Genomic DNA, 14,104 nt, shown 5'->3' with positions numbered 1-14,104 from the left:
CGCACGACGCTCTCCCGCTTGAGCCTTGCCCTAAAACTTCGCCACAAGCCTGCGCCCCAACCGCCCAATGTGGCTGCCTGGCAGGGACCACACCTCTATTCTTAACATCGTCCTACATACACATCAAATCTTAATGCGACGGGAGGCATTTCACAGATATCCGCATCTTCACATCATTTTAGCACCTGCATTCGTGCATCCCCAGGCGTTTGAGCGATACAGCATGAGCCCTTGAGGGCGGTTCACAGTCCTGCATGGCGACTACTACCGACCTCGACACGCCCGATGACCTCTCTTCCATCGCGGAAGATAGCGGCGTGGACGACGAGTCTTTATACGATGAAGGACATAACGCTTCCTCTCCCAACGCAGAGCCCGACGCCTTCGCGCCGAGCACCGCAGCCGCGCAAGCAGCAAAGGCGTTGGAGGTCGCGCAGGGCTCTTCTGCGTTCGATGGGCCTGCGGAAAGTCCAGTCGCTTCGCCTGGCTGGCCAGACGAACGATCTCTCCCCATACTAGATGCGGGTCCGGCTCCGCCAGATTACTATGCCGCCACGACGGCCAGGCGCCACCCGGAGCGGGACGGGGTGCGCGAAGGAACAGACGACGAGCGAAGCTCTACGGCTGCAGAGGAGTTTGAGGTGCTTGAGCCGCTCATGCACTACGACGACTCCCTGGCGTACTCTCCAGCATCTTCCCACAAGCGGTCGAAAGATATCAAACACCGCCTTGCAACCCTGCTCGACCAAATCCGACACGGCCGGCCACCGTCTCTCCGCTTCACTCGCATGGCCCAGCGCAGCGCTCTCTTGCTCCTATTGACTCTAATTATTGCCTGTGCAATCGTCGTCTCAGTACCCCGACGACGCAACAACATTTTACATCCCGACTACACCCGACTCCCAGATGAAATTCGCAATCCTTCCCACGACCACCCCAATACCGAGCACTGCCGCTTCGACAGCTTCAGCGAGTACGTAGAGATTCCCTTTGACGATCTGGATTACTTCACATTCGAGGAAGGTGACCTGACGTCGGATGACGCCGCCGGCCTTCATATCGGTGGCACATTCCACGACGATCCTCGAGATTGGAAGAAGGCGCTCATCTCCGGCAATGTTGTCCTCATGGAAACGCCCCAGCGTGCCGATGCGCGAGACGCCGCCATCACGGTCCGAATCAACATTGCTACCACCGAGGGCTGGACAACGGAGAAGATCCGGTTCGTGAAGCATGGCCAGATCGTGAGGTTGCAGACCCCAGTCCTGTCAGCCTCGTCGGAGGCGGAGATTGTTTCCCAAACTCCCTGTATGGATATGTGGGTTGGCATCTACGTGCCACAGCGCTACAGCCCCGTGAACTGGGAAGTGGACCTGAAGTACTTGAATTTTCACCAGCAGTCGCCGGCAAATCTAGCAGCAAGCGACAACAACTTCCTGCTCAACGTGGAAAACTCCACGCGAATCGCCTCCCAATACGGCGCCGTGCACGCCGCGCTGAGCGCCGCCTCCATCTCCGTGGAAACGTGGACGGGCAAGATCACGGGGAGCTACAGCTTCCACGATGCCGTGAGCCTCGAGGCCCTGAGCGGCGACATCGACGTGACCATCACCCCGCTCGAACCCAGCAACTCCGACATACGAACCCTGCAGACCTCGACCGACACCGGCGAGATGAAAGTCGTCGTCCCGCCCGAGGCCCTCGACAACGCCGCCTCCATCCAGGCCGACCATTTCTCCGGCTTCGGGTCCACGTCGCTGACCTACCCCGTGGGCTGGCCGGCGAACGTGCACACCACCTGCCTCACGGGCTCGCTGCGGATCAACGGGCGCACCATTCCCAAGGACGAATTCACAGATGACGGGGCGTCGGAGGTAGAGCTGGTGACCGAGCCGGACGATGAGAGTTACGGCTATCTCAACGTCCATTCCACCTGGGGAGATTTGGATCTCATCTTTCAGGAGGTCGCGCGCGAAGTCACTGCTGATGGAGCGTGAATCGTGTGTTCCTTTTTAGAACATCTCTGGCAGCCGGACAGTCTCAATACGACTGCTGGGATCAGCCGAGCGGAGTTTTTCGCAAAATCCAAGAGACAAAGGGCGTTGATATCGCTAAAGCAGAAGACCGCCTAAAGGAGATGCTCCAGCCTGGCTGCTACCCGGATGAGTCGTGTACGCTATGTCTGTTTGTTTTACATCTCGGTGCGCGCCACTTTGCGTGCAAGCCGATGTACAACGTGGTGGATTTGGGGAAATGTTGTAAGAAAAGCATTGGGAGTTTTGGAAACGACAATGAAAGGACTACGAGATCTATGATGCACCACCGCCGGGGTCCGCATCTGGGAGGATTGGGAAGTCGGAGGGCCCGGGCGGCATTGAGAAGAGAGTAGATGTAGTCTGACAGCCACTGTGATACAGAGCCAAGATGGGTGAATCATTCTGAAACCGATATCTCGAAACGCCGCCGGTCCACCAAGATCGCTTACTGCTTGGGCGGGTACTTCTTGAAGAAGAATCTAGAGCAAGGTCAGCTTTCATATCAAGTCTCGAGGGGTCGTCAGCACACATACTGCGACACGTAGTAATCCCCCACGGCAAACAAGCCCACAATCCCCGCCCACGCACCCGCCACCTTCCACGTGAGCTCGTTCCTCTGATGAAGCCTATAAGCCCCAATTCCCAACAATCCACCAAGCGCAGCCACGGCGATAACATTCCCAATCACCACGGGATTCTCCTTGTTCTTGTCCGCCCAGCGGCCGGCCTCCTTGCTCTCCTCCTTCACCTTCTTCGCATCCTTCTTCACCTCCTTCTTCGCCTTGTGGTAGCCCTTGTCGGCCTCCTTCTTCCACTTCTCGTACGAGGCTTTGGCATCCGCGCTGAATTGGTCGTATTTCGTGCCTGCTTCCTTTTCCAGGCGCTGGAGTTCGGCTTCGGCTTGGGCGGTGAATTCCTTTGCGTCTTGCGCGGCGCGGTCGGCGGCGCGCTCGGCTTGGAATGCAGCTTCATCTGCCTGCTCTTTCGCCTTTTGTTGTTCGGCGTAGCTGGGGAAGTGCGACTCGTGCGAGCCGGAGAAGTCGGAGGAATCGATGCTATGGACGCCGCTGTCGCTGTGTTCGATCTCGGGGATAGGGTCGGGGACTCTGGGGGAAACGGTTAATTGGGTGGTGGCCCATTATAGGAGATGGCAGAGGCCATACTTCTGTTTAATGGGTTAGCTTTGTGGATGTGAGGCTATGGGAGAGTATCTTGCCTCAGCGTTGGTCTGTTTGGGCCCCTTGGCCGCCATGTCTGCGTATGTCGCCATGGTTGATGCTCTTTAGCGTCGAGCGATTGTCGTCGGTGAGGTGATGGAGGACAGTACTACTGGCGTTCAGAGTGCAAGGCTCGGGTCGTGTTGCAGAAGGGAGGAGAGAGAGAGGTGTGGTGGCTTGCAGAAGTTGGAACGCGCGCCGTCACATGCTCCCGCCTCACTGAGGCTTGCGTCTGGATCTACGTCAGTGTGGCTGGTGCTTCTGCTGGTCAAAGCTTCGATGCCGCCTTTCCCGTTATGGAAGTCATGTTTGGGAAATCGAGGGAAACGTCCAACGAACGTTCATTCCCATTCCATCACACGCATCACGAGGCCGGAGACGAAGCAGAATGTCTGCAGGATGGAATACCATCGAGTCGGACGCGGGGTGAGCATGCGCGGATCTCCTCGGTATGGACCGCGACTAACAACGTGGCCAGAGTCTTCACCTTCCTCATCGAGAGCTTAGGCGTGAAGAACGTCCAGTTCGATGAACTCCTCTCCCTCGACGCCGAATCCCTACAACCCCTCAACCCCATCGGCGTCATCTTCCTCTTCAAATACCCGACCGGCGAGAAACCTCAGCGCGACAAGCCTCTCGATGGCGAGTTCGACTACTCCGCCCTAACCCCACAAGAAGAAGACGAGCCGGTCTGGTTCGCAGCACAGACAATACAAAACGCATGTGGCACACAAGCACTGCTCTCCGTCCTTCTCAATAAAAACAAGGCCGACGACGGCGTAGAAATCGGCGCGAATCTCCAAGAGTTCAAGGACTTTACCTCCGCCTTCCCCTCAGATCTCCGCGGCGAGGCACTCAGCAACTCGGACTTGATCCGCGACACCCACAACTCTTTTGCGCGCTCCTCGCCTTTTGTATCCGACGAGACGAAAGTCGCGACGGAAGACGACGATGTCTATCACTTCATAGCGTACACCAGCATCAACGACACCCTCTACGAACTCGACGGCCTACAGCCCGCGCCCATTCGCCACGGCGACAAAGGCGCCTGTCCGCCGGAGATATTCGCCGACTCTGTGGTTCCGGTGTTACAGAGGCGGATCGAGCGATACCCGCAGACGGAGATTCGCTTTAATTTGCTCGCAATGTGTGAGGATCGGAGGATTCAAGCGCGGGAAATCGGTGATCAGGAAACGCTGATGAGGGAGGAGCAGAAGAGAAGGGAGTGGAGGTGGGAGAATGCGCTGCGCAGACACAATTTTGTGGGCTTCATTGGGGAGGTTATGAAGGGCGTGACGAGAGGGAAGGTGAAGGATGGTGGGTATGACAAGTGGATTGAGGATGCAAAGGCGACGACTACGAAGAGGATGGAGGAGAGGCGAAACAAGGGGCAGGTTGGTGGGGATGAAATGGACGTGAGCTGAGTTGGCGGTGCTGGCTCGCCTTCTCCCCATGCATAGTGGGATGTTGCTTCTCACAGTAGTGCTGGTCCCGGCCGCCCTGAGGACTTCTCTTGCTGATGAGAGTCCTCGCACTCGGACTGCAGCACTCATATAGCTGTCCGAACCCGAACGAATGCTACGTGACGAACACCAATTCAAATTAAACCAGCCAGTCTACATCTTCGCTGTACTAACCTCACCATTCTCTTCCTCGGTTTTCTAGTCGCTCGTATTCGGACCTGTCACGGCGTTTCCTCCGCCACTTTGCGTCATAGGCGAGTTCGGCTGAGGTGTGGAGATGTAGGCTGCGGCAACATGAAGTGCGCATTGGCGAACCGTTTCCCGACGAGAAACATTTCTTTGGCCTCCAAATAACCCAGGACTACAATCCAGCATTGTAACAACATCAACCATCACAACATGCCTAAAGGAAGCTGCGCCTGTGGCGACTTCACCTACGAGGTGCCCGAGGATGCACAAGCAACTGTGAGTCGTGGACGAAAGGCACAGTGAAGCAGGGCAGGTAATAACGCAATCCCACCAGGTCGTCTGCCACTGCTATCCCTGCCAGAAATTCGCAGGCATGAACGGCAGCACAAACGGCGTCGTGCCCAAAGACAAAGTCCGTCCCGCCGTCCGCCTTACCCACCAGCTGCGCTCTGCTGACACACGCTTAGTACAAAGTGCTCTCGGGCTCCTCGCGCACCTGGACGCGCAAAGGCGACTCGGGCAAAGAGGTTACGAATGGGTATTGCGAAAATTGCTCTTGTTTGATGTGGGTTGAGGCCGAGGCGATGCCTGAATTCAAGATCTTCAAGCCTGGCACTCTGGACGACCAGGCTTTCCTCGATGCCCATCCTCCTGTGCAGGAGATTTACACGAAGAACAGGCCAAGTTGCTTGGAGGCTTTCCATCAGGCGGAGCAGAAGACGAAGGCTTGAGGGGAGGAATGTAGTTGGGGAGGTGAGGTGAAGTTGATGGTGGATATGGGCCCAGGGCCCGATTCCATCAAGGTACCGCACCAAATTGCTAAGTGTAGCCTCAGACTCTTGGTATTAGCGCGCTGGCACCCTTACGACTTGATTGTCGCCTGATCTGAGTAGTGCCCTTCTGCAAACGTATGATTGCAGCCGCACTCAGTCCTCCAACCGAAGCCGCTCCATTGGCTCGGCGGGCTCTCTCTCTCTACGTTACCATCCTTCCTCGTTGTCTGCAGCATCCTGATCATCCTCCTCCGAACCAGCTTCCAAATCAGCGAGATACTCTTTCATGCGCTTCTGCTCCGCCTCCAATTCTGCTAGCTTGTCGCGTGCCTTTTGCTTGTCGGCTTCTTTGGACTTCCACGCCTTGAAGCGGCGTCTGTTGGCTTTTTTGAAGTTGCGTAGCTCCTCCATCTCAGCTGTTGTATCTCTTTTCGACGCCTCCTTGACCTGTGTGCTCTGGTTGGCGTTGCCGGACTCCGTCGTTTGCGTGACGGAGATCTGGCAGTTCGGCGACTGGGTGGTTGTCGTTGTTGATGCTGTCGTTGTAGGTGTCTCAGCGGATTGTGGTTGGTCTCGGTGCTGGAGATTGGCTTGATTGGCTGGTGCAGCGAATGCCCTCGCGGGTGGTGCTTGGTGTGGCTGCTGGAAGTTGACTCGGAGGCGCTGCGCAGCGAACGATGTCATCGACACATTCGACCGCGTCTGCGCGATTCTCCGGGTAGGAGCGAATTTCGGATAGAACCCCATGATCTTATCGCGGTACACGGTTGCATCCTCCTTGAGCAACTGCTTTGCTTTCGCCATGTCGTCCACAGACCACTGCACATGGTCGATATCCATGCCAAGCGGATTTGTGTTGTAACTCGTGCTCAACCCGCGTGCCACTTCGACTGTCGGCCACGACAGTGGCTCAGGCAACGGCATCTCTCCAACGATCCCACGTTCCTGAGCCCACTCTCGATCCTCACTGAGCTTCGCCAGACAGTTGCTAACATCGAGAATCGCCCGACCGTCCAGCGTAGTGACTCTTATGTCTATACATCCAGAGGCCGACCTGCCAAACTTCATCCGTACAAGGTCTTGAATGATTCTCGAGGCCACCTGGTCGCGTTGCCGAACGACTGCGATGGGCAGCTCCTCCGCTTTGATGTCTGCGTCGCCCGCATTTTCAGCGATGCTGGGCTCCGTATTCCTGGATGGGGCTGCGCCTTGGAGTTCGTACGTTGGGTAACGCGGAAACCCCCCCATGGATTTCCTTGCAGTCTGTTTGGTCTTTGCCATCTTGCTGGACAGGCGTTTGTGAACAGTTGAAGGGGTCGAAGAGGCTTCAGTGAAACCCAATCGCACCGGGTTGCTTGCGTGCTTTAGCCGTTTGTGTGACACCAGTAAGTCACTGCGCCGTTTGTCTTGTTCGCGACGCTATCATAGGTGTCGCCCTTTGCAATGATCTCTGCGTTCGAGGACTGCTTTATGCTCTGGGGGCTGAACGAAGTGGCGGTGCGGACAGAACTTGTGAAGGAGAGGGTGAAAATGGCTCTTTGAAGTGAAGAAGCAGAAGTGTGAAGTTTGTGGGTGTGAAGAAATGAATTCCTCACCTGTAAGCATGTGACTGTTGAATCGATTGCTCTGCGGTGATGATTCGTGTGCTTCCCCGTCCTGCGCCTCACGACACGGGCTGCTCTGAGGCCTTCCGGCATTGGCTTCCAGAGGGCAGAGATTCGACCATGCGGCCTTTTGCTGCCGTGCATTGTTTCAACCTGGAGATGGCGGGCATGAGCGTGTTTGCCCAATGTCGTTGTTACCTATGTCATCGGGGGAAGAGCAGCAGCAGGCACCCTCAACCGCTGGCCAGTTGGACGGACATGCCATCTCTCGAACATATAGAACACCAGCATCGCGCTCTCTGGCAGATTCAACCCCGTGTACATCGAGCTGATTCGAGGGGAGAATGCTGCCCGGGACAGAAATGCCAGGCTCGACAGCCGCCCTTCGCCAAGACCGCAGGCTCACAACACCTCCACCATCTCATCGCTTTGACATCGCTTGCGTGATGGTAAGATCAACTCATCAGCCCGGGAAGATCGGCATGATACTGGCCTTGGCCATGTTTCGCGTGCATCGCAACGTGGGATCAATGTGCAGGGTTCGCTGAGCTCGTCGTATGGCGTGCTCGCCTCCTCCATTCCGAGGTCGGTGGCGTCGAGGTACTTGATCGACACTGCACCCCTCACAATTGATAAAACGTTCTTGGAAAGACAGATTTACAGTACAATCTCATCGGAAACACTCGAATCTATACATCACACAACATCCATCATGGCACCATCCATCGCCGAACTGCCGCCATCTGGCCTCGAGACCAGCAAGACCATCCCCATCAAGCCCTGGAGCCGTCCGGAGCCGACCAAAGAGGACCTGGACTGGGCACCTCTCGTTGAAATCGACTTGTCTCGTTTCGATGAGCCCGGCGGCAAGGAGGCTCTCGCCGATCAACTCCGCGATGCAGTCACCAACGTCGGTTTCTGGGTCGTAACGGGCACTGGCATAGAAGATGAGCGTGTGCTCCGGCAATTCAGCATTGGAAATACCTTTTTCCAAGAACCGTTGGAGGAGAAGAGAAAGCATCCTTGTCATTTTGAGAGGGGCGAGTGTGAGTGCAAACTTTCCGTTGACGCTTTCGTTTACTTTTGCTAATGGCGTGTCAGACTATGGGTACCGTGAGAACTCCCGATGGATCGGCGACACTGGTATCAAAGAGAACATTGAGATGGTACGGCTTGTGCTTCTTCATTGACAGCGCCGACTAACGGGTTGTAGCTCAACGTTCAAAAGCCCATTCCACAGCTGGATGACGAGCCCCGGCACCGCGTCGTCCAGGAGAATTGGGATGAGATTGCGTCTTTCCACCGTGAGCTCCATGAGAAAGTGGCCCGCAAGTTGTACACCCTGATGGCGATAATCCTGGAACTCCCGGAGGATTACCTTTATGACCTTCACAACTACGACGGTAAAAGTGATGATCACCTGCGATACATGATTTACAATGTCCGCACCCAGGACGAATGGGATCGTGCGCAGGCGTATTCCAAGGGAGGACATACTGACTTCGGCTCCCTGACGCTCTTGTACGCTCAAAACGTTGCCGGGCTGCAGATCCGCACCCCCGAAGGCGAATGGAAGTATGTCAAGCCTGTGAAGGGAGGTATTACGTGCAATGCCGCGGATACCCTGAGCTTCCTTACCAAAGGTCAGGACAGTGTTTGGACGAGAACTTACCGTTACTTGACCATAGCTGACTCTACACAGGATATATTAAATCGACCATTCACCGTGTCGTGACTCCGCCCAAGGATCAGATCGATATCCCTCGCCTAGGCCTTCTATACTTCTCAAGGCCCGGTGACAATGCACCCATGCGCGCAGTGCCTTCGCCCGTTCTGGACAGACTTGGTCTGCTCACCGCAGAGGATAAAGATGAGAATGCGCACGTGGTTACTGGGACCGAGTACGTGCGGGCTCGAGTCAAGGACGTCCATCACAAGACAGTTCTGGACAAGCGTGAGGGAACCAACTTCGAGTTCAAGGGCTTGAAGGTGCAGAATTACTATGATTAGAGTCCGTAGAATTCTTTGCTCTATGTGATCTAGTGTTACAATCTCCTTGCCTCCATCCGATATGATGCCGTGCAGGTATTGCCGACCCAGGGTGAAGTACTGTAACATTGAAAGCCTTGGGGAGAGACGTTCCAACCACAGCCACGTGGTTTGGCGTCGTGTGGCGACTGCTCCACATTTCCGCGACTTCACGTCATCTATTTTCATTTCGCGTCCTCTCACTTCCTGCCGGAAGCCCAACTAGTGAAGTGAAAGGCACCGTCCCACTCAGCAGAAGACGTCAATCACATGCCAAAACATTGCCGATCAAATTCAACCAAACGTGAAGCGAAGTGAAAGTTACCGGCGAAGATGGACACTCGGTGAAGGCTCGTGGCCAGCACGCATCCACTCTTGCGATGAATTCGAGAAGGCGAAGGCATTCGACTGAGCGCACCCTTACACTCCCACAGCTCCGTCAAGATGAGCTACATGCAACTGCTGGACCCGAAAGGGGCGGCAAAGGCGAAGGACAAGGGAAATCCGAAGAAGAAGAAGCATTATGGTACGTCTCCTTCTCATCACTTGATGCCTGTTTATCACTTCACTTGGATCTCATCTGCTGCTCTTGCCTAAAACGGTCAGAGTGGCATAGTCACCTGCTTCATTTTTGCTATTGTCACACGCTTTTCTCCCTTGGTGTTTCAGGTTGCCACCTGCCTCCTCTTTTTGCTGTTGCAAAGGCTTCTCAACCTTCTCCTCCTCCTTCTTCTCTACATCACTGCTCCATCTTTGCAGGTGGATTGCAACGTCTTCGTTAGACATTCCCTGATCGCTCTCCACAGGCCCGCAACAATCCCGCAAGCCGACAGCGTCGAAAGACGCTGATCCCACTCCGCCGAAACTCGACGCAAAAGCTCTCCTCGACCCCAAAACGGCAGCAAGCATGAAGTCTCCTGCTCCTACCCCTGGCAGCCCATCAGCGAGCATGAAAGTCGAAAGCGCCGAACTCACTCCACGCAAGCTCGAAGCAAGAGCCCTGCTGGACCCCAGAGCAGCTTCCAGAATCTCAAAGTCTCCCGCTCCTGCGACCGACAGCGCATCAACCAACATGGATACCGACAAGCAGCTCGGCATGGGTGACTTGATTGTGCGACAGAATAACCTGGTCGATCGGCAAGCGCAAGCTCCGCGAAAGCGAAAGATCGAGTCCGTCGATCCCAACGAAGAAGATGACCAAGAGCACAAAGCCACAAGGACGACTTTCAATGGCATCACCGGTGGCGGAGAGATCGGGAAGTACATGAAGGAGGAGCGAGAGAAGGGCGCGCGCAATGAGCCAATCGATCTCACGGATGACACGAACGACGTGGTGCTGGTTTCCGAGTCCACCGGCGCCGAGCACAAAGAAGTCTGTCTCGGGATGCTGCACTCTCAAGCAATCGCCTGGCAGATTCCAACGACCTCCAGGTACCGCTCCGCCAAGAATAGCAAGGAAGCATTCTGGCCGGATTCAAGGGTCAACTTCCGCCGATCTCCAGCGCAGAATCTCATCATCGAACTCTTTTCCGACACCGGGACTGGGGTCAGCATGCGCTTTGGAAATATGGACGCGAAGCTTGCGCATGTCCTATGCCCTCTGTTAGACGGCAACACCGTCAACAAGATGAGGGTGAAAGTCTACTTGCTCCCGCTCGAGAAGAGGCCAGGCGAGTTCCCGGGATTCCGCACTTCGAGAGCCATCAAGTTGCGTGTTGTCGTCTTCGCGCCTCGTGTACGTGCCTCGGTCATCGGCAAAGTCCTCTCCCAGCACCAGTTCTTCCTGTCGAGGCCGCCGGAATACGAACTGCGAGGAGTCGCATATGAGAATCCGCACGATCCGAAGATTTTTGGCGGCGCAATGAAAACACTGGCCCGCAATGCACCTCAGACTTCCAAGGCGAGCTTTGTCACTCGCACGCAAGAGGAGATTCTACGCGAGACTTCGGACATGTTCGACAGCCTGGTCAAGACAGAAGATCTGCCGGGAATAGAAGCCGATGTCGCGTCCATCAAGACGCCTCTCCTCTCACATCAGAAGCAAGCGCTTTACTTCATGACGCAGCGTGAGCGAGGCGACGACATTGCGAGTTCCGACGGCAAGTTCTCCTTGTGGAAGACAATGCTAGAAAAGTCGGAAACGGTTTATTACAACATCATTACCAACCACAAGGAAAAGGAGAAGCCCAAACCAGTCCAAGGCGGCATTCTGGCGGACGTCATGGGCTTGGGCAAAACGCTCAGCATCCTCGCCCTACTCGCCGAAACACGGAAGGAGGCTCGTACTTTTGGCCAGCAGGAGGCACCCATGGACGAGGTTGATATCCAGCGTCAGACGAAAGCCACCCTCATCATCTGCCCCAAATCGGTCATGGCGAACTGGACAGAGCAGATCGCCACACACACCGTTGCCTCGCGATTCAAAGTCTACTCATACCATGGCACCAGCCGAACTGACGATGTTGAGGAGCTGGCAAAGTACGACATTGTCCTTGCGCCATACCAGACCGTCGCAGCGGAGTTTGGCGGGAACAAATCGAAAACTTCGGTGCTTGCTTCCGTCAAATGGTTCCGTGTGGTCTTGGACGAGGCGCATCAGATCCGCAATCCCTCTACCGGCGTCAGTAAGGCATGCTGCAAATTGCCGGCGCAGCGTCGCTGGGCAGTGACTGGAACGCCAGTGCAGAACCGCCTTGACGACCTGGGAGCCCTTATCAAATTCTTGCGCATCGAGCCTTTCGACGATCCCACGGTGTGGTCGCAGCACATCATTGCGCCTTTCCGCGCCGCCAGCGAGCATGTCATCACCCATCTTCGCCTCCTCGTCGACAATATCACTCTTCGTCGCATGAAGGACAATATTGGCTTGACGGACCGTACGGCGCACCGAGTGCGTCTCGACTTCTCCGAGGACGAGGCCCTCATCTATTCGCAGTTCGCCAAGGCTTCCAATCAACAGCTCAGGATGATGTTGAGGGGTAGTGATCGCTTGAAAGGCAAATCCTACGCTCATGTGTTGAAGTCGCTCGGTCGCCTGCGAGCTATCTGTGCCCATGGCCGCGAGATGCTGGATGAGGATAGTCAGAAAGAGCTCGAAGGGTTGACTGCTGGGACTGCCATTGATCTCGGCGACGAGCCGACTTCGGAGCCGGATACTAGCTTCATCACGGAGAAGAGCGCCTACGAGACTCTCAGCATGATGATGGAGAGCGAGGTCAACATTTGCGCCGGGTGCAGTAACAAGATCACGCCCAACAACGACAAGGACGATGACGAATCTGACTCTGACGATTCTTCCACGGATTCTTCGGAGGAGGAAGACGAGGAAGACACGCTTGGCTACATGACGCCTTGCTTCCACTTGCTTTGTGAGGAGTGCAAAGAGAATTACATCGAGGAGAGCCGCCCCAAGCTCACCGACGATCATTACCACACATGCGTCTACTGCGATCAGTACACGCGCTGGGGCCTCTTCGAACTCACTCGGACTGGGCTGAAGAACTTGCAAGATGCTCGTGCAGGCAAGAAGAAGGGCAAAGCAGCAGCCAAGTGGGATGAGAGCACCTACTCCGGCCCACACACCAAAGTTAAGGCGTTGCTCGAAGACCTGAAAGAATCGCAACGCGAGACAGCAACACTCCCACCCGGCGAGCCTCCCATCCGCTCCGTCGTCTTCTCCGGCTGGACCACCTACCTCGACCTCATCGAGCACGCCCTGGACCTGCAGGGCATCGGCCACGTCCGCCTGGACGGCACAATGAGCATCAAAAAGCGCACCGCGGTCCTCGAGACCTTCAAAACCGATCCCACCATCACCGTACTCCTCGCCTCCATCAAGGCAGCAGGCCAAGGCCTGAACTTCACCGCGGCGTCCAAGGCTTTCATGATGGAGCCGCAGTTCAACCCGGGCGTGGAGGCGCAGGCGATTGACCGCGTGCATCGTCTAGGCCAGAAGAGGGATGTGGTCATCAAGCATTTCATCATGCGCGGCAGTGTCGAGGAGAAGATTTTGGAGTTGCAGGAGAAGAAGCAGAAGTTGGCGCAGTTGAGTATGGAGAAGAAGGTTAGTCGGGCGGAGGAGGCGAAGAAGCGGATTGAGGAGCTTAGGAGTTTGTTCAAGTAGGGGGGGGTGTTGAGGATGGTGGGGAGGACAGAGTCTGTGACCCACGAGCATTAGCATTTATACATCGAGTAGAAGTAGGATGAGAGTAGACTATCGGAGAACATCTCAACATGCACACATTCGCGTGGTTCTAGGTCAAACTGCTGCCTGAGGCATCAAACCTTGGCCCAGCCTCCATCGCGAAACTTTGAAGTCAAGACCGCGCGCGGCACGTCCCCTGCATCTCCATCTCCAGATTTCTACAACTCTTCCAAACCACCTCTCATCTGCTCTCAATCCAGTCACTACACCGCACTGACTGAGATCATCACACCCTGAACCCACCGGTGCAGCCAATTTGCACGCGCAAGGATAAGCGCGACCGGCCAGGAGGCAGGCGCAAGAGAAGGCAAGATGGACTCCGAATTCGCGGACGAAGACCACCAGGCCCCCGGCCAAGCCTCCGACGACTTGATCCATGCCGAGAACGAGGCGATTGAGGCCGAGCAGGCAGAGGCGGCGGAAGAAGCTGACGCCGCAATGGCAGACGACGACGCGACTACCCCAGCCATCACTGAGCGGCCTGCAGACGAGGAGGAGGAAGCCGGGGAGGAAGAGGACGCGGAAGAACCATCACAAGCGCCCGTCTCTGATAACCCCATTGATGCTCCTGATGCGCCGTTGCCGGAGAA

The 14,104-nt window shown here is 55.9% G+C and overlaps 7 protein-coding genes across 7 annotated transcripts; 5 read left to right on the top strand and 2 right to left on the bottom strand.

The window, feature by feature from the left end:
• Positions 1-254: 254 nt before the first annotated feature.
• On the top strand, positions 255-1,997 carry BDY17DRAFT_327663 (uncharacterized protein; the record flags this gene model as incomplete). Its single annotated transcript, XM_033737711.1, has 1 exon — positions 255-1,997. The coding sequence occupies one exon, from the start codon at positions 255-257 to the stop codon at positions 1,995-1,997; it is 1,743 nt and encodes a 580-aa protein (XP_033586295.1).
• A 484-nt stretch (positions 1,998-2,481) lies between these two features.
• Positions 2,482-3,598, bottom strand: BDY17DRAFT_327662 (uncharacterized protein; the record flags this gene model as incomplete). The annotated part of the gene is made up of 3 exons (XM_033737710.1): positions 2,482-2,515; positions 2,570-3,142; positions 3,582-3,598. The coding sequence occupies 3 exons, from the start codon at positions 3,596-3,598 to the stop codon at positions 2,482-2,484; spliced, it is 624 nt and encodes a 207-aa protein (XP_033586294.1).
• On the top strand, positions 3,597-4,941 carry BDY17DRAFT_349221 (ubiquitin carboxyl-terminal hydrolase). Its single transcript, XM_033738164.1, has 2 exons — positions 3,597-3,679; positions 3,732-4,941. Exons 1-2 carry the CDS (start codon positions 3,642-3,644, stop codon positions 4,675-4,677), a joined length of 984 nt encoding a protein of 327 aa, XP_033586293.1. The 5' UTR covers positions 3,597-3,641; the 3' UTR covers positions 4,678-4,941.
• Positions 4,942-5,115: 174 nt separating this feature from the next.
• On the top strand, positions 5,116-5,636 carry BDY17DRAFT_327660 (Mss4-like protein; the record flags this gene model as incomplete). Its single annotated transcript, XM_033737709.1, has 3 exons — positions 5,116-5,181; positions 5,240-5,317; positions 5,373-5,636. 3 exons carry the CDS (start codon positions 5,116-5,118, stop codon positions 5,634-5,636), a joined length of 408 nt encoding a protein of 135 aa, XP_033586292.1.
• A 249-nt stretch (positions 5,637-5,885) lies between these two features.
• BDY17DRAFT_313469 (uncharacterized protein) lies at positions 5,886-6,959 on the bottom strand (the record flags this gene model as incomplete). The annotated part of the gene is made up of 1 exon (XM_033735711.1): positions 5,886-6,959. The coding sequence occupies one exon, from the start codon at positions 6,957-6,959 to the stop codon at positions 5,886-5,888; it is 1,074 nt and encodes a 357-aa protein (XP_033586291.1).
• Positions 6,960-7,994: 1,035 nt separating this feature from the next.
• BDY17DRAFT_257264 (gibberellin 2-oxidase) lies at positions 7,995-9,292 on the top strand (the record flags this gene model as incomplete). The annotated part of the gene is made up of 4 exons (XM_033731671.1): positions 7,995-8,328; positions 8,384-8,448; positions 8,496-8,925; positions 8,985-9,292. The coding sequence occupies 4 exons, from the start codon at positions 7,995-7,997 to the stop codon at positions 9,290-9,292; spliced, it is 1,137 nt and encodes a 378-aa protein (XP_033586290.1).
• A 216-nt stretch (positions 9,293-9,508) lies between these two features.
• On the top strand, positions 9,509-13,549 carry BDY17DRAFT_44284 (SNF2 family N-terminal domain-containing protein). The gene is made up of 2 exons (XM_033738398.1): positions 9,509-9,836; positions 10,117-13,549. The coding sequence occupies exons 1-2, from the start codon at positions 9,755-9,757 to the stop codon at positions 13,431-13,433; spliced, it is 3,399 nt and encodes a 1,132-aa protein (XP_033586289.1). The 5' UTR covers positions 9,509-9,754; the 3' UTR covers positions 13,434-13,549.
• Positions 13,550-14,104: the final 555 nt, after the last annotated feature.

This window comes from Neohortaea acidophila (assembly GCF_010093505.1).
Source record: "Neohortaea acidophila strain CBS 113389 unplaced genomic scaffold BDY17scaffold_11, whole genome shotgun sequence".
NCBI lineage: Eukaryota > Fungi > Ascomycota > Dothideomycetes > Mycosphaerellales > Teratosphaeriaceae > Neohortaea > Neohortaea acidophila.
The sequence above is the reverse complement of the archived record's forward strand: the minus strand, read 5'-3'. Positions and strand labels throughout refer to the sequence as shown.

What these genes read in the sequence shown, in the direction of transcription:
- BDY17DRAFT_44284 (XM_033738398.1), top strand. Translation starts at nt 9,755, where the DNA reads ATGAGCTACATGCAACTGCTGGACCCGAAAGGGGCGGCAAAGGCGAAG. An exon ending in GAAGAAGAAGAAGCATTATG is followed by an intron (nt 9,837 to 10,116) that starts GTACGTCTCCTT and finishes CGCTCTCCACAG; the next exon opens with GCCCGCAACAATCCCGCAAG.
- BDY17DRAFT_349221 (XM_033738164.1), top strand. Translation starts at nt 3,642, where the DNA reads ATGTCTGCAGGATGGAATACCATCGAGTCGGACGCGGG. An exon ending in ACCATCGAGTCGGACGCGGG is followed by an intron (nt 3,680 to 3,731) that starts GTGAGCATGCGC and finishes CAACGTGGCCAG; the next exon opens with AGTCTTCACCTTCCTCATCG.